This window comes from Eutrigla gurnardus (genome assembly GCF_963514095.1).
Source record: "Eutrigla gurnardus genome assembly, chromosome: 15".
NCBI lineage: Eukaryota > Metazoa > Chordata > Actinopteri > Perciformes > Triglidae > Eutrigla > Eutrigla gurnardus.
The window spans coordinates 23,167,706-23,193,745 of NC_139938.1; the positions used below are offsets into that span (position 1 = coordinate 23,167,706).

Here is a 26,040-nt window from a genome sequence, read left to right on the forward strand (position 1 = left end):
CTGAAGTTCATGAAGTCATCGGAGACATCACCTGCTTGCTGATATTAGAGACATGTTTCTCTTTGACTTCAGTTTGGTTCACATGCTCTTTGCTCGTCGGCCGGTTATTAGGAACTGAGCACCGAGAGAAAGAGGCCGGTCCATTGTAAGCTATAGGCTGATTTATCCCGAGACCACTGAAACCTCTTAAGGTCCACTAGTGTGAGTCTGGATGGACTGAATCAATGCAGAGAAAATATGCTGCTCTTGCTCCTGTGGGTCATGCTTCCATTAGTCTTGATGGAGCCCGGAGCCCCAGATACCGGCTCTAATCTATTTTGGAGGAATTAATGCTGGGAGTCAGGCTGAACCAAGAGTACATGCTGAAGATTACACGTCAGCAAACAGACAGATGCCATACTCGTGAATATAGTGAACGAAGGGGAAGTTTTTTTGCCGTCATGTCTGATGAAACGGGCCCTTCCTTCTGCGCGTCATCCTCCACGACTCAAGTCCAAGTTTAAAGGCCTTCTCAGTTAGCTTCTTGGAAGTATTCGGCTAATTGACATAGCTTGCTAAATGTGAAAAAAAGACAATTATACTCAGATTTTTAAATAAAAGTATTTGCTGGCCTGATTTAACAATATATTCAAAGCATGTGGGTTGATTGTGACATAATATATAACTATATCTAAAAATACTATACTATAAATACTATATATATATCATATTTAGTATTTTTATATAAGTTATACATTATATCAATTATTATTATAACAATGCAGGTGTAAAATAACTCAAATATGTTCCATCAAGCAAATTTTAAAACATGTTGCAACATTCATACAACATGTGTGCCACCTAGAGGTCAGAGTCTTTCACTGAACATCACTGTCAATTCTCACTCTTGTTCAGCCGTTTCTAAGGTTAAAGCAGACCTTATATCTCTTTCCTGCTCCGTTGAGAACAGGAAGTCATTTTTAGATTACTATTTGTGATCAAATGTATTTATGCTGTGCTTTCAGAGTCAGCGTTGTAAATTTATCTGGAGAGTCCAGAAAGTGATCGGTTTGTAATTTACAATAAGCAGTGACAAACACTAATTCAACAAACTCTCCATGAACACGACAAAGAAAATATAACCGAGACAAACTTTTAAGACATTTCTTTAAATTTTGTCAGACAGCAATGAATATAATCGCGAAACATTTGATACAACACAACTAACAGACTCATTCATTCACATTTTTGCACATAATATCAAGTATATTGTCCACAACATCACTATCACACTTAAGAGGTAAGAGGTGGAAGAATGCCTTTAACCCCCCGATACACAGAAACGCAGTGTGCCTGTCCCTTTACCTATGTGCAGGATCCCATTTGATTGATAATCTGTATTGATAACCATCAGATTTGGGGGGGGAAACATCCCTGTCCACTCTTTGTTGCAGCTATTGGTTGAGTGCAAATAAAGCACCTGATTGGGGCCCACTGGTTTTAACCATAACATGAAGGTATCGTCGATAAGTGCTGATGTATGTGGGGATTCCGGTACTGTGTTTTTTAAATATACTAAATTAAATGGACATTTGTGCAGGAATGTTTAACAGGAAGTAAACGTCAAGGAGTTCACATGACTGAGGCAGACATTAAGAACACAGGCCATTCAATCTGCACTATGTTGCACTGCACTGGGGTTTGGATATTTGGTTGGGGAACTGAGAGGTGGCAAACTCATTCCTCCAGGGTCCTGAAGGCGTTCTGCATGTCCTCGACCAGCTGGGCGAATTCTGCTTTGATTTTAGCTTCGCCGTCCTTAACAGGGTCCTAAAGAATCATTTAACAGAGAATGTGTTATCCATTTTGACCATTAAAAACTAGACGCATATAAAAACAAAAGGAAAAAACGGGGAACAATCGGGTTACCTTGAACTTCATGGAGCTAATCTTGTACAGGATCTCTCCCAAGTGCTCCTTGATCATGGCCCAGGTGACTTTGTTGTCGCTCTGTGCTGTGGACTCCACCGCGTGTCGGGCCATTTCGTAAAAGGAGATCATGTTTGAGAGGATGCCAACAGTTTTGTAGAAGGGGCAGAACCTGTGTGAAGGGACAGAAAGATTTCCATCGTTCCCCAGAAACTACTTGGATGATTTAAAATACACACATTTCAAAGCTGTGTGGTTGCTGTATCTCAGGACTATATTTTCTAGATATGTTGCCAACTTCCTGTTCTTGTGAGAAAAGTCCAACATTAAAAAGGGACTTAAACATGAACATCTGTTTATGCTTTTGTCATCTATTGTTGTGGAGCAAAGAGAAGCTACAGACTCAGTGTGGATTGAAGGTGGGATAGCAATTTGAAGCCTTTTGAGTGGAAAAGAAGTATTTTGGTTGAAGAGATGTCTTCACCTGTCGTAGGGGGTGTAACCGTTCTGCTGCAGGAAGTCATCCTTAATGAGCTTTGCAACTTCTAGAGTGATCTTATCGGTCTCCGCAAGAGAAGCCTGTGAAAAAAAAACAAGATTGTGAAGAAAAAAAGTGGTTTGAAAGGAAATTTAGGGGGAACTGTATGACACAATCTTAACCAGCCTCACCTTGCCTACAAGCTGCACGATTTCAGCCAGGTCCTCCTCTTCCTGAAGAATCTCCTTGGCTTTTGTACGGAGAGGAACAAACTCAGGGAAGTGTTTGTCATAATATTCATCCAGAGCTCGTGTGTACTTGCTGTAGCTGATCAGCCAGTTAACTGAAGGGAAGTGCTTTCTTTGAGCCAGTTTCTTGTCCAATCCCCAGAACACCTACAAAGAAAACAAACAAAGTTAGACACTAAGACGAGACAAGAGAGAACTATTGACAGCAAAATCAAATTTTAGGATTGAGGGCTGAAGAGCAGATACCCATTGCTTACCTGAACAATGCCCAATGTGGCTGAAGTGACGGGGTCTGAGAAATCTCCACCAGGGGGTGACACACTAAGAGGAATGCACAGTATTTATAACGGTCTATTAATGGATAATGTACCTTGCATGTCTAGGTCTGTTTTGCTAGGCTACCTATGTTTCTCATAAAAATAAACAAATAATAACTTAAAACCATGTAAAGTTAATCACAGAGTCTCTGTCAAACACCTTTTCAACAACTTTTGTTTATGTTGCTTGGTATAGAGCATGTTGGAAAAAAGCATGACCTCATTTTCCCTTCTTATAAGAAATTCAACTCACGCTCCAACGATGCTGACGCTGCCTTCTCTCTCTGGATTTCCCAGACACTTCACACGTCCAGCACGCTCATAGAAGGAGGCAAGCCTGGCGCCCAGGTAAGCAGGATAGCCGCTGTCTATAGACAATCACATACACAAACTGCCTCACAGTATCCTTACAAATACATGGAAATCAAGCACAATCATCATGAACTGACCAGCAGGCATTTCTGCTAATCTTCCAGAGATTTCTCTCAGAGCTTCGGCCCATCGAGACGTGGAGTCGGCCATCATGCTCACATTATAGCCCATATCTCTGAAGTACTCGGACAGCGTGATCCCTGCAGAGGTAATTACATTCAATGTATAAATTGGACAGGAAAGAAGCAAAGGCATTTACGTACGTATGTTTAATATTTCGACAGTCAGAATGAGTTTTCCCATTGTTAGGGTAACATGATGTTTTTATGCCTCAGACTGTCGTCTATAAAGTGAATGGTTGGTACCTGTATAAATAGAGGCCTCTCTGGCAGCCACAGGCATGTTAGATGTGTTGGCAACCAGTGCTGTTCTCTTCATGATGCTCTCAGTCTTGCCGTCGACCTCCATGGTGAGCTGTTGGGCAAGAGCAGAGTTGACTGCTGATACAACATTGGTGCCGTATTGAAGGTTTCCTCATTAATGCTTTTTTTAAGCTTAAAAAAGAAGCTGAAATTGACCCAGTGCACTAAAAAGCCCAGATATGACAAATCTAAACTTTTTCCTTCTTCCACCTACCTCAGGGAAATCCCGCAGCACTTCTGACATTTCGTTTCCACGCTCTCCGCAGCCGACATAGACAATGACATCACTGTTGGAATACTTGGACAACGACTGTGAGATCACAGTCTTTCCACATCCAAAAGCGCCCGGTATGGCAGTGGTGCCGCCCTGCACGCAACTGTCCAGCACAAAGGTCATGCAGTAATTAATTTGCGGCTCACAGATTTGTTATCTTTATCATTGTCTTTATTAGGGTTTATAAAATAGGAAAAGCACATGTTGAAGTTGAGTGGACTACTCACGGGAAAAGCGCGTCCAGAACTCTCTGACCAGTCAGCAGCGGGTGATTAGCAGGAAGCTTCTCTGTGACTGGGCGGATTTGTCGTACCGGCCACACCTGCATCATGGATAACTTGTCCTTCACGCCTTCAAACTCCAGCTCCAGAACCACATCCTTCAACGAGATCAGAAAATCAGTGTCGCTGAACCTTTGATCCTACAAACCAGCGTTTCTTTGCTTCTGGAGACCAACACTCACAGAAATGTCGTAGTGTCCAGGAGGGGCTACATAGGTGACAGTGCCTCTGTTGCGAGGTGGAAGCATCAGCTTGTGCTTTATTAAAGAGTTTTCAAACACCATGCCGTAGATGTCACCCCCTGTCACATGACTGCCAACCTGGAGAGGAGATTATGTGAAATCAGTTACAACAGTTGCAGGAGGACAGACATCACCACCAAACCATATTTTTCTTACCCTAAGACTCTGCACTGGGGAAAATTCCCATTTGAGGTCCCTGTTCAGAGACCCGATGTTCACTCCTCTTGGGATATAGATACTCTGAGTGAGGTCATTGATGTCTTTTAGTGGACGCTGGATACCGTCGAAGATGGAGCCCATGATTCCAGGTCCCAGTTCTACAGAGAGGGGTTTTCCCGTCCGAAGGACAGGGTCACCGACGGACACACCAGCTGTGGCACAAGTTAAGGAATACCACTTTGACACGCTAGTCTCGTCTTCAAATTCACAGTCCCATCAGTAAAGTAGCAGTAAAATAATATATCTTTGTGAAATTCATGATGTGAATTGAGTTTTAAGAAGGCTCATGATCATTTTCAGTTTGTCACATGTATAACAGAAGCAGGTATGGAAGGAAGGATACAAGTCTCCTCGTAGACCTGGATAGTCGCCATGTCTCCCTCTAAACGGATGATTTCTCCCACCAGCTCACTGTGACCTACACGAACCAGCTCGTACATGGCTGCTCCCGCCATGGCAGTAGCCGTCACCACTGTTACAGAAATATAGAAATCAATTCATTAATCTGTTGGACAAGGAGTTATGCTGAAAATCATCATTGTTTACTTTTTATATTTGAGAGAAAACGCCTGCACACTACTCCATGCCACAGTGTATAGAATTTACAATGTTAAGGTCCTGCTTGGTCAGATCAAAACGACCTTTTGACCCGACGAAGGTCCAAGCAGGATCAAAACGTTATTTGGGCATGGAGTGGTGTGTAGGCATTTACTGCAATCTAGCCATTTAAAGAAAAGGACAATAAACCAGACCTGGTCCAGAAACACCATGTACATATCCAAACTCGCTTTCTCGCTCCTCATCCTGGATCTTGGGAAGTTTTGAGGTATCCATCTTGGTCGTTTCTGTCCTGAAAAAATGGACGAATGAATATGAACGAATATGAGACGCAGAGGCTGTTTTATATTTAAATGAACGACACTCAACAGACAGTAATATAATAACCAATAATAAGTTAAATCATTTAATAATGATAGTTGCAGAGTAAACACAGCAGTATTTCAAATATCGACATTTACATAGTCGATGACTTTACACACCACGATGCCATGTATTAAATATATATGAGCAGTACCACACCGGCACCGTGCTCTAAGGAACGAACCGGTATCACACCGGCACCGAGCTCTACGGAACGAACCGGTATCACACCGGCACCGTGCTCTACTTTATGAACCAGTATCACACCGGCACCGTGCTCTACGGAACGAACCGGTACCACACCAGCACCGTGCTCTACGGAACGAACCGGTACCACACCGGCACCGTGCTCTACGGAACGAACCGGTACCACACCGGCACCGTGCTCTACAGAACCAGTATCACACCGGCACCGCGCTCTACGGAACGAACCGGTACCACACCGGCACCGTGCTCTACAGAACCAGTATCACACCGGCACCGTGCTCTACGGAATGAACCAGTACCACACCGGCACCGTGCTCTACTTTATGAACCGGTATCACACCGGCACCGTGCTCTACTTTATGAACCAGTATCACACCGGCACCGTGCTCTACGGAACGAACCGGTATCACACCGGCACCGTGCTCTACAGAACGAACCGGTATCACACCGGCACCGTGCTCTACGGAACGAACCGGTACCACACCGGCACCGTGCTCTACGGAACGAACCAGTACCACACTGGCACCGTGCTCTACGGAATGAACCGGTATCACAACGGCACCGTGCTCTACGGAACGAACCAGTACCACACTGGCACCGAGCTCTACGGAACGAACCGGTATCACACCGGCACCGTGCTCTACTTTATGAACCAGTATCACACCGGCACCGTGCTCTACGGAATGAACGACCCAGTCAGTGGAAGGTCATTAGCTAACCCAGCTGAGACCGCAAAGCCTGTCACCCGGGATTAAAGCGGGGCCACTACTATCCATCGCCGAGGACATGTTTGCTGGCCTGGTCGGATAGTGTTCCTACACACACTGGAATACTGACATGAACGCTGAGTTGTGTGTCTGCGCGTCCAGTCGGGTCATAGCTAGCAGACGCGAACGTTAGCTTTCTCCACCATCATCACATGCAGGTTGAGCTAAACTGACGATCATTCGTGTATTTGAAAAACCAAACGTGTAATAGTTGACATTCCTCGGCTGCTATGGATATCTCACCTCGTCGTACTGTGTTGTTCTCCCGGTTTGTCTGGATCGCAGCAGGCTGAGGAGGAGCTTCACTGTTAATCACCTGCCAGGCACCGGACTGTCACGGGAGGAAAACACCTCCATTTTGGCTCGACCGCTTCCTCTCGGTTGGCTATTGGCGCATTGGAGCCAACATGGCGTCCGTGGGTCAACAGTTTCCCAGTCGACAATAACTTCCGCCGGTCTAAACACGTCCGCCAGGCGCATTACTGACCTCTGCTGGATGTAAAGGAATTCATAAAATCGCAAACACATCGTTGCAAATGGATTTATATTTTAGCTTTTTGGCTATTTTTTACTTGGGCAACACCACCCTGTACTTTAATTACTTCATATCTACATGTATATAAATACATAGTCACATGAACTGTAACATAGAGTGATTTATATATAATTTATCTAATATCTCTCATGTGGTAATCCTCTATGACTGTGAAAAATAACGCATTGGAAAGATAATAACAATCAGACGCTTATGACGTCTAAAAAGCATTGCTGCTGCTGTCATGTGTAAACTCACATGACATTCTGCATATGCAATAAAATACAAACATAATTTGTTATACTTTTTAGGTTATGCTATAAATATAGGTACTATCGGATTATTAGGCGTCTAGTATGGGAGTTTAAGTTAAAAGAGAAGAGGTTGAGGAGGACGAAGAATATAATAAAGGAGACAACCACAACATGATGTTCTAGCAAATACTGACTTGTTTAAGGATATGCCAACAGTTTCAAAGACACATCACAACAAATGTTAATTTAATGGCAGAATAAAACCGTACTTGAATAGTCATGACACCTACACATATCATGGGGGGTTACTCCTCCAACATTCACAAAGTAGAGGGAAATAAATAAAATAAATACAAATAAAAAAAGGTTTTACTTCATATTACTGCACTTAATCATACAAATAGGCATTTCCCACAAGAGACAAGTGTTACTTCCAACTTAAGTGATGGCTCTTTTCTGCTCAAGAGTCTCAGTAACCCATGACACACAATAAGCCAGGGTGTACAATACCAGGATCCTGAGCTGAAGCAGCTAAATGGAATGCAGCCAATCATTTTATTATTTATACCTGTGCTTTTCCTACTGCAGTGCCAAAATGTCTTCAGTGAAAAAGGCCTGGACATACGTTTTAAGACCTACTGCATATTTCATGGTGTGTTCAAGGTGTCAGTTTATCAGGAATGGACACTTTATTATAACGCACAGTTTAAATAGAAAACTAATGGCTCCTATTTTTATCAGTGGTAGAAAACTGCAGTGGGATGGTATGTAGAGTACACTAGGTGGAGCCAAAGAGCGATTCACAGTTTGGCTTTATTTGCAGACATCCCATCAAGCAAATCTTCAGCGAGGTGCTACACTCTGGTCAGTCCGACCACTCGTTTTCATCAAGCTCAGAGTCGTCCTCAGAGTCACTGTACTCCACGGCGATGCGCCGGGACAGGATGGTGGCCACGTCGTTCCCCACTGGCTCCCACCTGTTCTGCTGCTCCTGCTCCTCTTGCACTTTCTTCAGCTGGATGCCTAATAAGGGCACACATATGTTGTATTAAAACAAGATGGCATATTGTACACCTGTCACGCACAGAACATGCTCAGTCACGTCTGCTTCTATCAGACCAGAATAAAACGATGCAGAAATCAACCCAGACTCACCCATGCGGATGGCAGACAGCAGGTCACTTCTCCCATCTCTCACAGGTTTAGTCTCAGCTCTGCTGCCTTCACTGTGTCTCGTTACATGTGAGGATGCAGCCGGGGGAGGGAGAGGTGGAGGTGGGGGACCTGGAGGAGGAGGGAACATGTGCGGCCCTGGAGGAGGTACAGGGGGGAGGGCGTATCCAGGGCCTACGTGCACAACTCCATTGTGTGGTGTAGGTGGTTGTGCACCTGCAGGAAAACCGAAGGCTGTCTGTGCTGATGGGATGGGAGGGCCCGGGGCAGGAGGTGGGTGGAGCGAGCTGTTCAACGGTGAAAGAAAGAGGATCATGTTGAAGAAGTAAGGCGATATTATATGAAATTATTTCTCCGCAAACAAAAACCTACTTGTAAACTGCAGACGGACGTGCTAAACCGTTCATTCGGTCTGCAGCGTGAGGATCTCCTGCTGTTGCATAGCTTCCCCTCTTGTAGTTGACATCAATGCTGTGGTATTCGTGCTCCACAGGTGGTGAGGGGTGTGCCTTCCCAGGCACGTAATCATGTGACTTGGCATGATGACAAGCAGCATGGGCAGGCACTGGAGGGACAGGGTAGTCTGGGAGGTCAGGCCTGGATAAACAATGAAAAAACAGAGCTTTTCATGCAGATGCCTTCCAGATGGTCCATTTGTTGTGATGAAGTCAAAATTGAAGCAGACAGAGATATTGCTAGCCACACAGTCCTGTTCTCCCCCCTCTTAAGTACAAGGTAGATTTTATTCCTCCCAAACCTTTTCTTTAATTTTCACCATAGAAATCTATATTTTGTTTTGATGATCATATTTCTACATATAACACAGTTTGACAATCTTTTGAAAGTATGTTTTTAAAATAATATATATTATATATTATTATATATACTATTTAGAATAATAAAGAATGAGAGGAAACATTGGGACAGACAGAAGGAGGACATTTAATGTTGTGGTATTACACTTTTGAAATATGTACAGTTTTCCTCACACTTAATTGTGGACACACATGCATTGTGATTGTCTTTCCAATGAAAAGGACATTTCCCAAAACATTTCATATGCAGTATCAAAAAGCTACTGCATTCTGTCAGAAAATAAGCACTAACCTGCCATCCGGGGAGAGCGAGCCCTCAGACGACACTCCTCGTTGGAGACTCTGGGGATGGCGATGATCTGGACGAAGCTCTTTATCGAATGCCATCATGTTCCACTCCTGCCTGCGGTTTCGAGCCTTCCTCACCTTCTTCACCTCGCGCGGAAGGGTGCTGCTTTCCACACATCGCTTCTGCTCCTGGGAGCGATGGATAGAGGGACAGGAAATTAAAATGCATTGCCTAATAAATTCATACAAATAACACAGTTAGTAGGGTGTGCTCTCACTCTTTGCCTCCTCCTTTCTTTCCTCTTTTCCTCTGTGTCCTGAAGCATTTTCTCCTTCCACAATTCAAAAAAGTACGACGGGTCTGAGTAGAATTTCATTGCGTCAGTTGAATCATCTCTGTATAAAAAAAAAAACAATTTCACACAACAGAGACAGCTGAAAATGTAACGTGTTCAGATGTTGTAGTTTTTATCCCACATGCAGCACCTGTAGGCAGAGAGGCTGCTGAGGGGAGGAGGCCTGTCGCTGCTGTTGTGCATCTCAGCCACTGAGTTCGGAGTGCTGCCTTTGGACAAAACCTGCTGGTCCTGAACAGTCGAGCTTTTAAATGCCTTCCTCATGTTAATGTCCTGAAGATAGACTACAAAACAGCAAGACAGCGATCTAAAGTTAAATAAACGTGAGAATGAAAATAAGACATTTAATCAATACATGATTTCCAGTGAACTAACCCTCCTCCACAGTGGAATCCAGCTGGGTGACCTTGACAGCCAAGCGGTCGACGCGGTCCTGGAGGGAGTTGGCGCGCACATAAAAGGTGTTGGCCTCATTGAAAAGCTCCCCAAAAACAGTTTCTGCATGTGTGCCTGCGACCAAAAGCAACGAACCAGAAGGTAAGAGTAAGATGTATACATAGAAGGGTGTTTCAAACGTGCAAAATAATGCCATCTCAGAAACATTATGTCTTATGATGTTTGTACATTTCTGAATCCCTTCTATTCCTCTGGATTATACGCTAGCATTAAGTGTTTTGGTTCGTGGTGCCATTAATGGCACACGTCACACAGCTCAGATCCACTTAATGTACAAGCTATCATGAGACTGCCCCTGTTTGTGTCCCCGCCCACTCACTCCCCATCTTATCTGCCTGTGATACAAAGCTTTACGGTAAGCTCTAAGCTCCTGTAACTTCACTAAATCCACACACACACACACACACACACACACACTAATCAGAGCATCCATGGGCCAGATGTCCAGGAGTAAATTTGCTTCCCAAAATAGTCTTTCCCTCCACATTTGTCTCTATGCCTCACATATTTCAGTGCACAGTCTGTAATACCTACACGATCAACACATACAGGTATATCAACGTTTAGATAAACATTGCCACACATCATTAACAATTCAAACCACTCTGCTTCTGGAGAAATTGGCATGATTTGAGTGTACAGAAGATAGATGTCAGTCCTGACTTGTGTTGGATAATAATGTACATGAGCATGAACAGTTAGATGATATTAGTGCTTTGCCTTTAATGTGTTTTATGGCTCATTAAAAGCCTTACAACACTGGCATACCACGGTAACAGTTTTCTGACAATGACCTCCTATGGATTTAAGCACTCCTAGCAGTATAATACTTTATTTTATGCTAATACGGGGTCATTTGCTGGAAAGTTGGAGCAGGTCACACAGCTGCCTTCCTTCAATGATCTCACATTCAAGAAGCATCTGAACGTGCTTTGATACAAACACTTACTGAGACTGCTGAGCTGGCGGATGATGGCGGACAGTGTGTTGTTAGTCACACATTCCAGTTCGTTGCCAATCCCATCAGGCACCGCACCGTGGCACAGGTGCCGAGGCTGAATGTTTCTCTTGACCAAAGGCATTACCCTCTCTCACATCCCAGCCACAGCACCTGCTGGGGGACAGAGGACCACTCATTGTGTGCTACAGCACAACCTGCAGGGTTGCACTATTGACACATCGATCCATATTCATAAAGCTAACATCAAGTGTAATCAATCATGGTGTCTAAATGCATTCAGGTTACACTGACCTATGTATCAAGCATTGGGACCAGGTAAATGCATGCAACTGTTACTGTTTCCTAAATGATTTCCAGTATAGCTGAACCGTCTCTATAATTTCACAGGTGTCACACACAAATGAGCATGAATAAAATACATAGTATATTTAGAAAAAAAGGTCGCAATAGTCTGTTAAACAATCAAGCCAAGTGTTTGTTATCCTTTTTGTTTTGATTATATTAGCCTAAAAGGGGGGCTAAAATGGGCAACTTGTGGTGAAAATGTATCACCACCTGTCAAAGTGGTGCACTTATTGTACAGTATTTGTTTTACTTAGGTTTAAACAGCAACAGCTGTTTTATTCAGCCAGTTTAGTGTGAAGTCTGAATTTGCCTCACACTCCTTTATTGATTGAACTTGAAACAAGAGATGATTATTTAACATCAACTTGTCATAATTGCCACCATGCTTATATTCTGCATGGCAGCATGGCAAATAAGAACACCTGAATATTTGATGACATGTGGAGCTGCTTCACTGACAGTGAGAGTTTGGAGCTATAATAACACCAAAATGCATCTTAGGAAAATATTTTTGATTTAAAAATGATTTTCCTCGGTCTGTAGGACAGCAGCATAAGTTGACATTATTTGGCTACTCATTACTGTACTGCAGGAGACAGTTTCCACATAGCTGTTACAAATTAAATACATTTTTAAGACATTAAGCCTTAAATTAATTAGTAACGAAAAAAATCAATTAGCCTGTTAAAGTTAATGTGCATGTGCTCCTTCCCCAATCGTTACTAACTAGCATTTAATCATATGCAAAAGGATTTGTTAGTAAAACTAAATGTATGTTGTTGTTTTGTTTTTTTAAATGCCGTCAATTTACCCATAATCCACCGCGTGAACGCTAACCGCCCACTGCTACTACAAGCTAGCGTAGCGCGACGGCTTCTCTGCTTTGGCGGCTGTTTGACGTGGTCGTCAGGAACGGCGCTGCTTCATCCTGACAGCAAGTTTAAACAACCGACAGCAGGTAACTTTTCCAACACACCTACACGAAACTATCTAATACGTCACTGGCACCTGAAGACGCAAAAAAAAAAAAAAAAAAACCAACAACAACACAAGTATCTATCCTACCGGAAAGTTGCCGTTGCGCTAGCTTGTTGGTTGTCGCAACGTACGTTCGTTTTGCTCACGTCAACACGCCGGGAGGGAGCGGTGATAGTCGGTTCCGAGCCGTTTTATCCAAATTAAACGAACTCTTTGCTGGCCTGCCGCGGTCGTTTGTCGGACCTTGACGGTAGTCATCCTTGCAGGGCGGAGAGCACTCTGGAAACAAATCTCTCCGGTCCAAATCACAGCTTGAGCCTTTGGGGATTTAGCCAGCAGATTTACTCCTGTCATCCAATCACAGGCAGCATGCACAGACGTTTGACCTCCAGTGTTTTATTTCCGGATGTATTAGTCCTTTTTTATTTATATTTTTTTTATTAATATAAGGCATTACCTGCCTTCTATGACTTTGATATCAACATTTAATTAAAATGATTATTATTAATCATTAGCAACATTAATCAAATCAAGGCTGCGACTATAAAATACATCTTTATGCAACTATAAAATACTTATTTTCAAGAAATCAAATGAAAGTGATATCCCAAATGGTTGAACTATTCCTAGAGTCTGACCATGTAATGCTTTAAGGAGGGAAATCAGTCCTAAAAGTGCCAGGAACCCATGAAGATACGCTTCAGTTCGAGAACAAAAAATGCTTTAAAAGGCTTTGGTCTTGTGACTTAAATTAGGGGACAGTAATGAGTTACACACTTTTCCCATCCTAATCAAATTCAAAATAAAATTCAGTGAAAAAAACGCAGAGCAGCCTCGCATCGCACTCTTCAAAGCTTTATTTGAAGGTACGTACAGTATCATGTGTCTAACTGATTACAACACATCACTATCATGGTCAACAAATTAAAAAGACCCCACAATATTCTTTATTTCTGACTGTCTTTTGGTAAATGTACTCCTGATGGCGTCAATTTGCTGTTGAACCTGGAAGCAAAGCATTTCATTGGGGGGATCTTCCATATTTTAGATGGTGCCATAATCTCCTGGCTAGCTCAGAAGTATTAACCCCAATACAGTATTTACCCTCCCCATTATCATCATTGACCCTGCTGGTCTCACACAATGTAGCCAACCAGCTTACCCACTTACTTAGGCACACTGGCCCGAACACAAACACCTCTAGCATCCATTACACACGGACGCCCAGACTGCCTCTCCTCTGATGTTTGTCCTCCTATTATGGCTTTCTAGTCCTACTCCATATTGATCACTGCCAATGCCTTGCCTGCTATTATTCAGTGAGCCGTGAGCATGAGGCCTAGACTCTGTTCATGATTAGCTTTAAGGTTAGACTAATAAGCTTATTCCACACTGTCTGACTGTATCAAAAGAAGTTATTGTATAGAGTTTTTGTTAAAATCATGAATGACCTTTTAGAGGGATGTATTGTCCGTGGAGCCCGTATAATCGGATTTAATTTTGAAATTAAGTTGGAGTAATCACCCACAGGTGAAAAAGTGATTTGTGGAAGTGATTTGTGGAATCCATGTCTGGCAGAGCCATGAAATGTTTAATAGGCGGGCGCATATATGAAACAAAAACCCTCTTAACCCTAAAATAATTCTATTTAATAATAATAATAATAATAATAATAATAATAAAAATTCTGCCCACTATAAAGGTGTTATTTTCAAGATGGCGTCCAAGATGTGTAGGAAACCCTTAAAATAGCCTCGCTCCTTCAATATCTGACCTTGTCAAGTAATCTTGGTATCTAACCCATGTTTTCTGGATCTATGAATCCATTGGACTTGTCTAAATTGCCATGTGACATGTATCACATACTAATGATTTTGTGAAATTACTCTACTTTTTTCTGGATCACGCAGCAAAGCTTGATTCTGATTGGCTGGTTAGGTCTATCATCTGGCTCTCATACGCATGTCACATGAACAAAAGGGCTATTTCACTCAAATGTCACCTGGAAGTCTGCAAAATGGAAACAACAACCCTCCCATCATTAGATTTGAAATAATGAACAATATGAACACAAAAATGTTGCCTCTTCTGTCTTATTTATCGAACCACAGTGACCTATTTTGTTTAATGGCTCCTATTTAAAAAAACTACAGTTAACCCTTAGTTTTTAGTTGTTTTTTCTTTTCTTTTTGTTCTCACGGTTAGGGCCTAGTAACCTGGGCCCGGTTTCCCGATAACGTCCACTCTTAGCGCGCTACGAAGACTCCTACGTTATGACTTACCAGAGTTGTTTACCTCGTTAGTCGTGGTTCCTGAACGGTCTCTTAGGAGTCTTCTTAAGAAACACTCCTTACGTCGTACGTACACGGCGCTGTCCAGAAAGAAAGTGCTGAAATCGATTGCTCAGAGTTTGATTTTCCATTTCATGCGCAGGTGCATGACAGCACTATATTATAAAATGTAGGCTATTGCAGTGTTTGCGAATAAAACATTGCTAGAAATCCTTCTAGGCATAAACATTTATTTAACCATGGTCCAACATACTACCATATACTGATTTAAAAAAAGATATAATAAATATAGAAACAGCGGAGGAGATTGAGCCAATTACAGCCTTAATTACATGCGTATTTGTTGCCGTTGTAGTCGAAACTTATGCAATATAGCCGCATGGGTCAATATATCCATGGGATTGAAGTTGATCCTTATGAAATTATGTATTCCAACTAAACGGCTCCGAGGACGGCGACGTCTTTGGTTCAGCACGAGGATACGTTGTATCGCTGCCACAGTTTTGCCACCGTTCACAACCGTCACCGGCATCCATTTATGACATTTTTTAATTGTTTGACGATGTGCCAATTTCCCAAATTGCTTGCAGGATTGTGCATGCCTTGACTTTGACACTGTAATAAACCTAGGCTACTTCTGAGGTTGAGGTAAGGCTTAGCCTTGTGATGAAATGCATGCGTATTTTATTTTTATTTTCTTCATGAATGACTTAAAACTGGTGAAACACAACACTGGCAATGTGCAGTTCCATGCGCAACGGGGATTTCTGGGTTACCGTACAGTGGCGGCGACTAGCGTCAGGAGCTGAAACATCACTACGGTAGAGCTAAGAAGGCTCTAAGAGCGCTCCAGACCACTCTTACCAACGTGTGACGTACGAAAGAGATTCGTAGCAAATAACGTTTCAGGAAACACGCAAAATGTTAAGTAGGAACTCTTAAGTAGGGGTTACGAATGACGTAGCGTTAAGAAGGCTTCGGGAAACCGGGCCCTGGGTTACACCTGGCTCCAAAGCCATTGGCTCTTAGTTTCGACAACAAACAGCACGTTTAGTAGAAAGTGCAAATTTCCTATCTAAGTTAGTATTTAAGGCTATGTTGTGGGCTGTTAGGCTCATGTTGTGCAATAAAAGTTCAGTCTGTTAACAACCATATCTCATTTAGTTGATAATATTAATAATAATCATAACAAAGACAATATTTATATAGTCCTCATCAAAACAAGCAACAGTGCTCTTTAAGAGGCAGATATAAAAAACCCAGATACACATTTAATACAGTATAACTGTCAGACGTTACTTATGTGCAGTAGATTACATGATACTTCCTCAACAGCAGATATGTTGTTATAGAAGCAGCTTCCAGGTGTGAATATTGCAGTCTCACAAGCTCAAAACAAGTATTTGACCTTTCAGTCCATATTGCTTTTGAAGCTATGATCTGATTGTTGCTGTACCCACAATGCTGTTGGGCTGTGACCTAATCGCCCCTCGTCTCTCTGGATTACATGATATGTATGTACTGTACTCTGCTTTTTTAATTATGAAATATGTGATCTGACAGGAGCCGACCAATTTACAACATGAACCCATATTGCTTTCTCATGATACAGTCAGATAAAAGTATCAAACTATGTTAAAATGCACCAGAATACAGGAAATGCCATCGACTGTTAACGGGTGATTATATTTTTATGCACAATATCTATCACTACATCATCTTTCTAATATATAATAAGGTTAGTAAACATCATAGGAGGGGCGTATTACTTATTAATTAAGGCTTATTTCAGAGATCTTGATATAAAGATATAAATTTGAATCATCACAAATATTTGTTATTTATTTTGTCCAACACATTTATATTAATGAGGAGTCACACAAACAAACAAATATCACTGTGTGACATCATTCCATTACATGTTCTTTCCCTATTCTCTATTTTCCCCCTTCATTGATAATAATAATGATAATAATAATAATAATAATAATAATAATAATAATAATAATAATAATAAATTGTATTTATAATGCACTTTACATCAACTCAATGACCTCAAAGTGCTACAGTGCACAAAAAAGGATAAAAACATTGTAAAATAATTTAATACTAGCATATTAAAATTAATTAAAACAAACATATTAAAACAGATAAAAATAGTTTAGCTAAAAGGCCTTTCTATAAAGATGTGTTTTCATTTTTAAAAAGAACACACAGTGGTGGCTTTGATGTTTAGGGAGAGCATTCCATTTCATTGATTCCATTTCATTCTGATGACATCCCTGTTTTTTTTTCCTTCTGTGAGTCCATTCTGATGACATCACAGCAACATCAAAGCAGCTTTGATCAAAGCACTTTGGGGTCTATAAATATAGTGCAGGTACTGGACAAACACAAACTTTTGTTCGAGGTGTTGCAGGAAAGTCTAATCTAGAGATAGGATCTCAGAAAGGATCAACTACAAAACCATGCAGAAGGAGAACTCCAAGGTCGCCCAGCTGAGGAAACATTTTCAGTCCCTGGACCTGGAGGTGAGCGCCCAGACCATGCAGAAGCAGGAGTCAAAGGTCGCCCAGCTGAGGAAACATTTTCAGTACCTGGAGGTGAGCACCCAGACCATGCAGAAGCAGGAGTCAAAGCTTGTCCAGCCGAAGAAACTTCTTCAAACCCAGGAGGAGAAGACAGGCAAGAGCTACGAAACCATGCAGAAGCAGGAGTCGAAGGTCGCCCAGCTGAGGAAACATTTTCAGTCCCTGGAAGTGAGCACCCAGACCATGCAGAAGCAGGCGTCTAAGGTCGCCCAGCTGAGGAAACATTTTCAGTCCCTGGAGGAGAGCACCCAGACCATGCAGAAGCAGGAGTCTAAGGTCGTCCAGCCAAAGAAACGTCTTCAAACCCAGGAGGAGAAGACAGTTAAGAGCTACGAAACCATGCAGAAGCAGGAGTCTAAGGTCGCTCAGCTGAGGAAACATTTTCAGTCCCTGGAGGAGAGCACCCAGACCATGCAGAAGCAGGAGTCGAAGCTCGACCAGCACCAGAAGAAACACTTAATGGAGCAGATCCGCAAAGAAATCCCTCAACTCAGGAAAGACAAGGAGGGTCACTCTCAGCAGCTCACAGAGATGACAAACCTGCTTGTGAGAAAAAATCATGAACTCAGCGTTGCATCTTCAAGATGCAACACTCTGGAAGCCGAGTTGAGGACGGAGCTGGCCGAGAAAGAACGGAGCCAGGTGAAGAACGTCCACCTGATGGAGGACCAGAGTAGGGAACTGGAGGACAAGTTCCAAAAGGACCTGGCTCTGTCCCAGCAGAGCTCGGAGACAAGCATCCGCCTGCTGGAGACAAAGGTCCAACAGATGGAGGACGAGAAAAAGGAACTGAAGGACAAGTTCCAAAAAGACCTGGCAAACGAAGCACAGAGCTGTGAGACAACAGTCCTAGAGGTCCTTGAGCACAACAGGGTCCTGGAGAAGGTCTGTCTGTACATGAAGAAGAAGAGGAGAGAAATCTTCTCCTCCAGCACAAAGATCCAGGATGAGCAGGCAGAGCTGCAGAAGATGAAGGACGAGATGCATGAGGATGAGAAGAAGAAGGAAGCCAAGCGGGAGAAGCAGGAGAAAGAATGTGAGGAGAGGTGGAAGAAGAGGTACGCCAAGTGGGCGAAGGAGGAGGAAGAACGTGAGGAGAAGCTGCAGAAGGATGAAATCAAGTGGAGGAAGGAGGCGACAGAAATTGAGGAGAAGCAGAGAAAGACGGAAGCCAAGTGGGCGAAAGAACGTGAGGAGAAGCAGAAGAAAAAGGGTTTCTTGAGTTTCTTCATACACCAAACAAACAGGTGTGACGGTGACGGAAAGGTGCAGGAGGCTTCCGATTGATCAGCTTTCTCCCACAATATATCCTTAAATGATATATACCAGTATAAAAAACACCCTTCATCCATCTCCCTCCACTCTGTCCTTCCTCACCTACAACGTAAAAGGGTTTTCTCCTGGTGCGCAGGTTTTCCCTTAATATATACATATATATTATAAAAAAACACCCTTCATCCATCTACCTCACCTCCATCTCCCTCCACTCTGTCCTTCCTCACCTACAACGTAAAAGGGTTTTTCTCCTGCTGCGCAGGTTTTTCCCACAATATATACATATATATTATAAAAAAACACCCACAATATATACAGTACATAAATATGTATGTATGTAAAAAAACCACCCCTAATCTACCTCCCCGCTCCTTCCTTCCACTCCTGCCCCACCCTCCCCCTCCTTATCCAGAGCAACACAGTGCCTCCTTACAGAGATGCATCCACCCGTCCCTCTGTATGGAGCTTGTATATTCTCACTGTGTTGCGTGGTTTTTTTTCCTGGTCATCAGGTTTTCCCACAAAACAAAACAAAAACAAAACAAAAAAAGGGGTTAGCGGTACTGAGCCTTCACGTGGCAGCCCTGTTTTGACACAACACAACCTTTTGTTCGAGGTGTTGCAGGAAAGTCTAATCTAGAGTTAGGATCTCAGAAAGGATCAACTACAAAACCATGCAGAAGGAGAACTCCAAGGTCACCCAGCTGAGGAAACATTTTCAGTCCCTGGACCTGGAGGTGAGCGCCCAGACCATGCAGAAGCAGGAGTCTAAGGTCGCCCAGCTGAGGAAACATTTTCAGTCCCTGGAGGAGAGCACCCAGACCATGCAGAAGCAGGAGTCAAAGCTTGTCCAGCCAAAGAAACGTCTTCAAACCCAGGAGAAGAAGACAGACAAGAGCTACGAAACCATGCAGAAGCAGGAGTCGAAGCTCGACCAGCACCAGAAGAAACACTTAATGGAGCAGATCCGCAAAGAAATCCCTCAACTCAGGAAAGACAAGGAGGGTCACTCTCAGCAGCTCACAGAGATGACAAACCTGCTTGTGAGAAAAAATCATGAACTCAGCGTTGCATCTTCAAGATGCAACACTCTGGAAGCCGAGTTGAGGACGGAGCTGCCCGAGAAAGAACGGAGCCAGGTGAAGAACGTCCACCTGATGGAGGACGAGAAAAAGGAACTGAAGGACAAGTTCCAAAAAGACCTGGCAAACGAAGCACAGAGCTGTGAGACAACAGTCCGAGAGGTCCTTGAGCACAACAGGGTCCTGGAGAAGGTCTGTCTGTACACGAAGAAGAAGAGGAGAGAAATCTTCTCCAGCACAAAGATCCAGGATGAGCAGGCAGAGCTGCAGAAGATGAAGGACGAGATGCATGAGGATGAGAAGAAGAAGGAAGCCAAGCGGGAGAAGCAGGAGAAAGAATGTGAGGAGAGGTGGAAGAAGAGGTACGCCAAGTGGGCGAAGGAGGAGGAAGAACGTGAGGAGAAGCTGCAGAAGGATGAAATCAAGTGGAGGAAGGAGGCGACAGAAATTGAGGAGAAGCAGAGAAAGACGGAAGCCAAGTGGGCGAAAGAACGTGAGGAGAAGCAGAAGAAAAAGGGTTTCTTGAGTTTCTTCATACACCAAACAAACAGGTGTGACGGCGACGGAAAGGTGCAGGAGGCTTCCGATTGATCAGCTTTCTCCCACAATATATCCTTAAATGATATATACCAGTATAAAAAACACCCTTCATCCATCTCCCTCCACTCTGTCCTTCCTCACCTACAACGTAAAAGGGTTTTCTCCTGGTGCGCAGGTTTTCCCTTAATATATACATATATATTATAAAAAAACACCCTTCATCCATCTACCTCACCACCATCTCCCTCCACTCTGTCCTTCCTCACCTACAACGTAAAAGGGTTTTTCTCCTGCTGCGCAGGTTTTTCCCACAATATATACAGTACATAAATATGTATGTATGTAAAAAAACCACCCCTAATCTACCTCCCCGCTCCTTCCTTCCACTCCTGCCCCACCCTCCCCCTCCTTATCCAGAGCAACACAGTGCCTCCTTACAGAGATGCATCCACCCGTCCCTCTGTATGGAGCTTGTATATTCTCACTGTGTTGCGTGGGTTTTTTTCCTGGTCATCAGGTTTTCCCACAAAACAAAACAAAAACAAAACAAAAAAAGGGGTTAGCGGTACTGAGCCTTCACGTGGCAGCCCTGTTTTGACACAACACAACCTTTTGTTCGAGGTGTTGCAGGAAAGTCTAATCTAGAGTTAGGATCTCAGAAAGGATCAACTACAAAACCATGCAGAAGGAGAACTCCAAGGTCACCCAGCTGAGGAAACATTTTCAGTCCCTGGACCTGGAGGTGAGCGCCCAGACCATGCAGAAGCAGGAGTCTAAGGTCGCCCAGCTGAGGAAACATTTTCAGTCCCTGGAGGAGAGCACCTAGACCATGCAGAAGCAGGAGTCTAAGGTCGCCCAGCTGAGGAAACATTTTCAGTCCCTGGAGGAGAGCACCCAGACCATGCAGAAGCAGGAGTCAAAGCTTGTCCAGCCAAAGAAACGTCTTCAAACCCAGGAGAAGAAGACAGACAAGAGCTACGAAACCATGCAGAAGCAGGAGTCGAAGCTCGACCAGCACCAGAAGAAACACTTAATGGAGCAGATCCGCAAAGAAATCCCTCAACTCAGGAAAGACAAGATGGGTCACTCTCAGCAGCTCACAGAGATGACAAACCTGCTTGTGAGAAAAAATCATGAACTCAGCGTTGCATCTTCAAGATGCAACACTCTGGAAGCCGAGTTGAGGACGGAGCTGGCCGAGAAAGAACGGAGCCAGGTGAAGAACGTCCACCTGATGGAGGACGAGAAAAAGGAACTGAAGGACAAGTTCCAAAAAGACCTGGCAAACGAAGCACAGAGCTGTGAGACAACAGTCCGAGAGGTCCTTGAGCACAACAGGGTCCTGGAGAAGGTCTGTCTGTACATGAAGAAGAAGAGGAGAGAAATCTTCTCCTCCAGCACAAAGATCCAGGATGAGCAGGCAGAGCTGCAGAAGATGAAGGACGAGATGCATGAGGATGAGAAGAAGAAGGAAGCCAAGCGGGAGAAGCAGGAGAACGAATGTGAGGAGAGGTGGAAGAAGAGGTACGCCAAGTGGGCGAAGGAGGAGGAAGAACGTGAGGAGAAGCTGAAGGATGAAATCAAGTGGAGGAAGGAGGCGAAAGAAATTGAGGAGAAGCAGAGAAAGACGGAAGCCAAGTGGGCGAAAGAACGTGAGGAGAAGCAGAAGAAAAAGGGTTCCTTGAGTTTCTTCATACACCAAACAAACAGGTGTGACGGCGACGGAAAGGTGGAGGAGGCTTCCGATTGATCAGCTGTCTCCCACAATATATCCTTAAATGATATATACCAGTATAAAAAACACCCTTCATCCATCTCCCTCCACTCTGTCCTTCCTCACCTACAACGTAAAAGGGTTTTCTCCTGGTGCGCAGGTTTTCCCTTAATATATACATATATATTATAAAAAAACACCCTATTATACCTCACCGCTCCTTCCTTCCACTCCTGCTCCACCCTCCCCCTCCTTATCCAGAGCAACACAGTGCCTCCTTACAGAGATGCATCCACCCGTCCCTCTGTATGGAGCTTGTATATTCCCACTGTGTTGCGTGGGTTTTTTTCCTGGTCATCAGGTTTTCCCACAAAACAAAACAAAAACAAAACAAAAAAAGGGGTTAGCGGTACTGAGCCTTCACGTGGCAGCCCTGTTTTCACTAATTTTACAGTACCACAGTTCTAATTAATTTATTCTTTGTTGGAATCAAAAGAATGGTTATGAACCACAGAAACCACCAATACAACGCAAAACGATACGAGAAAGGAGAAATTGTACTTATTTCTCACATATATATGCTTGTAAACATTCACTTTAATATATAATTGTACTTGTAATCACTTATTTATGTGATGGAATCTTTAAACTCTGGAGTAAGGTCTCTATAACAGCCCTGCTCATGCTCCAGCATTGTATAAAAGGGGCAGTCGCAATGAGTTGCAGCATGTCCTCTATAGCTCTGGATGGAGCGCTCCAAATTTTGAAAAAATAAGTCAGACGATCGAATGAAAGTTGACAGTATAAGTTGTTTTATGGGAAATGTAGGATGAAACATTATTAACATTGGGACTGCTGTTGGGTCATCTCACCCCCTTCTGCTTTGATTTAAAACATGTTTAATGTTAACTTGACTATGTAGCTCTCTTTAGGGGGTATTAGTCCTCTGATGCCCTTCACTTTTCACTTGGTGCCATCTGTTGGTTATTTTTGGTACTACAAGCAGCTGAGCCGTTAATTAGTGGATTAAAATACCTTTTAGATGACTATATGAATGTATAAATATGTCATGAAAGACATTTGTGAGCAGCCCAAACACGAGTCATATATCCCTTTGAATACACATTACATTTTGACAGGAGCCACTCTATCTTTCTATGTAATGTGTGTATTTCATTGATTTGTTATTGGGTAATATTATATGATATGAGGCTTGCACAAAGCCAGATTTGTTTGAATGAGAATGCTTCTTTATTCATTAGATCCTGCTGCTGATCAGCCATGTGAGAAATGAAGAGGGAGTTAAGGATCAACGGGATTGAGTTTACTGTTGACTCTTACTCTTCTTCTCCTCCAGCCGACCAGAAATCTCAGGTAAGAGATCGACTTTTTAAAGAACCAAATTATCCAATATTTCCCAAAAACACTTTTATAAATATTAAAACTTTATGTGAATATCAAACCATTAAAGCCATTTTCCTGTAGTATTTAGTATAAAATAATTCCAAATCAAGGTCTTGGCTTTTTCCAGATCTTTCGACTATTTCCCATGGTCTTCATCAGCAGAAGGAGTTTGCTCTGTCATCTTTCGGTTTCGGTAGCTGTTATCCTTTTTATCAACATCACTTCTCATCCCTGTGGCCTTAAAGTTGAGCTTTAATGTTCATTCTTGAACTTGCTTGTAAAATCGATATCAATAATCCTAACCTAATTCAAGATCCACTTATTAGCTTTTTGAGACCTTTCAAGGTCATTACATGTGTTGTTTGTTTATGAATGAAGTTTGTTCAATTGGTGAAAAGAATGAACCGCACCAGAAATGTCATGGAAAAATAGTTAAATGTATTTAATTTTAATTTTCATATTATTTTGTATTGTGATCATTAATTTAACAGCTTCTCTTTTGCATTAAAAAAATAATTAAAATACACCATACCTTGTCATTATGAAGCCATTATCACATAATTATCCAACTGTTTTCTTCTCGTCTTGTTTACAATAGTCCTTTACAGAACACAAAACCTTAAATTTTCCCATAGCAGAGCCCGGCACATCACACGCCAGTGGGAAAAATAATCAGCCGGAGCTTAAGGCCGTATCAAAAGCCTCACAGTTCCTGAGCAGCCGTCTTTAGAGGGGGTGACTCTTAGAATGCCTCAGCTTGTTTGTCTCATGGTTTAAGTGGTGCACATAGCCATGGAAAGATCATTAAATCACTGTTTTACCACTTGGCTTAATCCCCACAACAAAAGGGGGAGATACAAAAAAGGAGAGAAAATGGAGAGAAAAAAGTGGTGGGCGAGATTAAGTAGAAACTTGATGGATCCAAACTGACGGCTCTGTTTCCCAGCGTTGCTATGGGGAGTTAAGAATCTTGATTCCACATCTCCCAGGCTGGAGAGTGGCTGCTGATCGGACGTTCCCTGTTACCCCTGCAGTGGCCAGCCGCGCTTGTAGTGTCCGCTGCTGTGGCCATCTGCCGGATTAACCAGCAGGATATATTTTTATAGAGAGCATCCTATTCATATCCTGCCTGCAAAGGTTTACATTAAGGTTGAACTCGGGTGCACTTACAATGGCAGATGAAGTAAGCTCTATCCTTCTTACAGCACCCCTCCCCATCTTCTCACTGTTTGGGAGACTGATAGCACTGGGTTGAAAGGAGCTGCTTCACCGTGGCATGAAAGAGGATCTCATGCAATGCCACTGTCTGCTGCTGGTTTTTTTCACGCGCTGACAATAAAGTGGTGCCCAGCATGAAAAAAACATTTGTATGTGCCAAGTGTGATTGTTTCTTCTAATAGGCATCAACAGGCCAACTTCTCTGTGTTACCATACAGGTGAACTCATTCCTGGGAAAATGTTTTTTTCTTTCTCAGCCTTGTAGGCGCGATGGCGTCCCCCTTTTTCCTCGGCCTAACGGGATTAGTCGTGCCAGTGCTACCCCGGCTGTCACGGTACTGTCTACTTCCCATCTCTCTTCTGGGCCTCTAATGTGATTAACCCATTCCCTGTGGTCCAAATGGTTCTGGAGGGTGGGTAAAAGGGGGAGGAGTGAAGGGGGGCACCTCCTTGGCATGTTCAACCCCATGCCTAACTCACCATCGTTGGCACCTTTGTCAGGCAGGAAGGACCGAGGTCGAAGGTCTGTTAGGGTGTGGAGATGAGTACAAGTGACCGAGGAAAAAAAGACACTTGGAATTTAAATGATAAAGTTATTACTGAAATGATTTTAACATGATAGTAATAATTGTCTTACATTCTTAAATATGGATCCCCAAGGCTATTTGCACATTTAATCGTTAGATCTGGCTTTATCAGCCTGCTGTGTTTGAGTCTGATCACAATCAACACCTCAATCATCATTAAGGAAAATCTGTTCAGGCTGATTTGTATAACGGCTTTTGCTTTCACAGACATCAGCCCTGAATATTTACTGCTTGCTTAAGTGGAGACAATAATGATTGCCTACGCCCATCATCTTGTCAAATGTCAGTGTTGTGGTGCTTCGCCTGTTTAACACATGTCACGCTCATTTTCGACTCATCTGTCGCAAGTCTTCTTCGGGGCATCTGCTGCACGCAGAGGACCACATGCCCTTTGCCACCGCTCAGAGGGAGAAGCCTCTGAACCAAACGGCTACATACAAAACCCAGCGCTGAAATCAACTTTGCAGTGGCAAACACCTGTCACTTCACATTTTTCTGTGTGTGGTGATGTACAGCATACT

At 43.1% G+C, this 26,040-nt stretch overlaps 2 protein-coding genes across 5 annotated transcripts; both read right to left on the reverse strand.

Moving 5' to 3' along the window:
• Nucleotides 1–1,224: 1,224 nt before the first annotated feature.
• Nucleotides 1,225–7,039, reverse strand: LOC311025926 (V-type proton ATPase catalytic subunit A-like). The gene is made up of 15 exons (XM_084029111.1): nucleotides 6,900–7,039; nucleotides 5,514–5,611; nucleotides 5,105–5,233; nucleotides 4,699–4,913; nucleotides 4,483–4,620; nucleotides 4,247–4,398; nucleotides 3,960–4,122; nucleotides 3,689–3,797; nucleotides 3,401–3,523; nucleotides 3,205–3,319; nucleotides 2,892–2,955; nucleotides 2,578–2,781; nucleotides 2,393–2,487; nucleotides 1,909–2,080; nucleotides 1,225–1,809 (listed from the first exon to the last, which is right to left on the reverse strand). Exons 2-15 carry the CDS (start codon nucleotides 5,593–5,595, stop codon nucleotides 1,717–1,719), a joined length of 1,854 nt encoding a protein of 617 aa, XP_083885237.1. The 5' UTR covers nucleotides 5,596–5,611; nucleotides 6,900–7,039; the 3' UTR covers nucleotides 1,225–1,716.
• A 1,268-nt stretch (nucleotides 7,040–8,307) lies between these two features.
• Nucleotides 8,308–13,090, reverse strand: LOC311025581 (actin-binding protein WASF3-like). Of its 4 annotated transcripts, none has more exons than XM_084028553.1 (9): nucleotides 12,949–13,090; nucleotides 11,483–11,644; nucleotides 10,453–10,587; nucleotides 10,208–10,361; nucleotides 10,000–10,117; nucleotides 9,726–9,910; nucleotides 8,991–9,215; nucleotides 8,601–8,905; nucleotides 8,308–8,468 (listed from the first exon to the last, which is right to left on the reverse strand). In XM_084028553.1, the coding sequence occupies exons 2-9, from the start codon at nucleotides 11,613–11,615 to the stop codon at nucleotides 8,311–8,313; spliced, it is 1,413 nt and encodes a 470-aa protein (XP_083884679.1). In that variant the 5' UTR covers nucleotides 11,616–11,644; nucleotides 12,949–13,090; the 3' UTR covers nucleotides 8,308–8,310. The 4 variants fall into 4 exon arrangements, with proteins under 4 accessions (XP_083884679.1, XP_083884680.1, XP_083884678.1 ...); XM_084028554.1 differs by having other exon boundaries at nucleotides 11,483–11,647; XM_084028552.1 differs by having other exon boundaries at nucleotides 12,905–13,090.
• Between the last annotated feature and the right edge of the window lie 12,950 nt (nucleotides 13,091–26,040).

Excerpts from the sequence above, each read along its gene's own strand:
- LOC311025581 (XM_084028553.1), bottom strand. The coding sequence starts at position 11,615 with ATGCCTTTGGTCAAGAGAAACATTCAGCCTCGGCACCTGTGCCACGGT. Across the intron at positions 9,216-9,725 it reads TCGCTCTCCCCGGATGGCAG|GCCTGACCTCCCAGACTACC; the intron begins GTTAGTGCTTAT and ends TTGTTTATCCAG. Across the intron at positions 8,906-8,990 it reads CGTCCGTCTGCAGTTTACAA|CTCGCTCCACCCACCTCCTG; the intron begins GTAGGTTTTTGT and ends ACCGTTGAACAG.
- LOC311025926 (XM_084029111.1), bottom strand. The coding sequence starts at position 5,595 with ATGGATACCTCAAAACTTCCCAAGATCCAGGATGAGGAGCGAGAAAGC. Across the intron at positions 4,621-4,698 it reads CCCCAGTGCAGAGTCTTAGG|GTTGGCAGTCATGTGACAGG; the intron begins GTAAGAAAAATA and ends TCTCCTCTCCAG. Across the intron at positions 3,320-3,400 it reads ATTAGCAGAAATGCCTGCTG|ACAGCGGCTATCCTGCTTAC; the intron begins GTCAGTTCATGA and ends GATTGTCTATAG.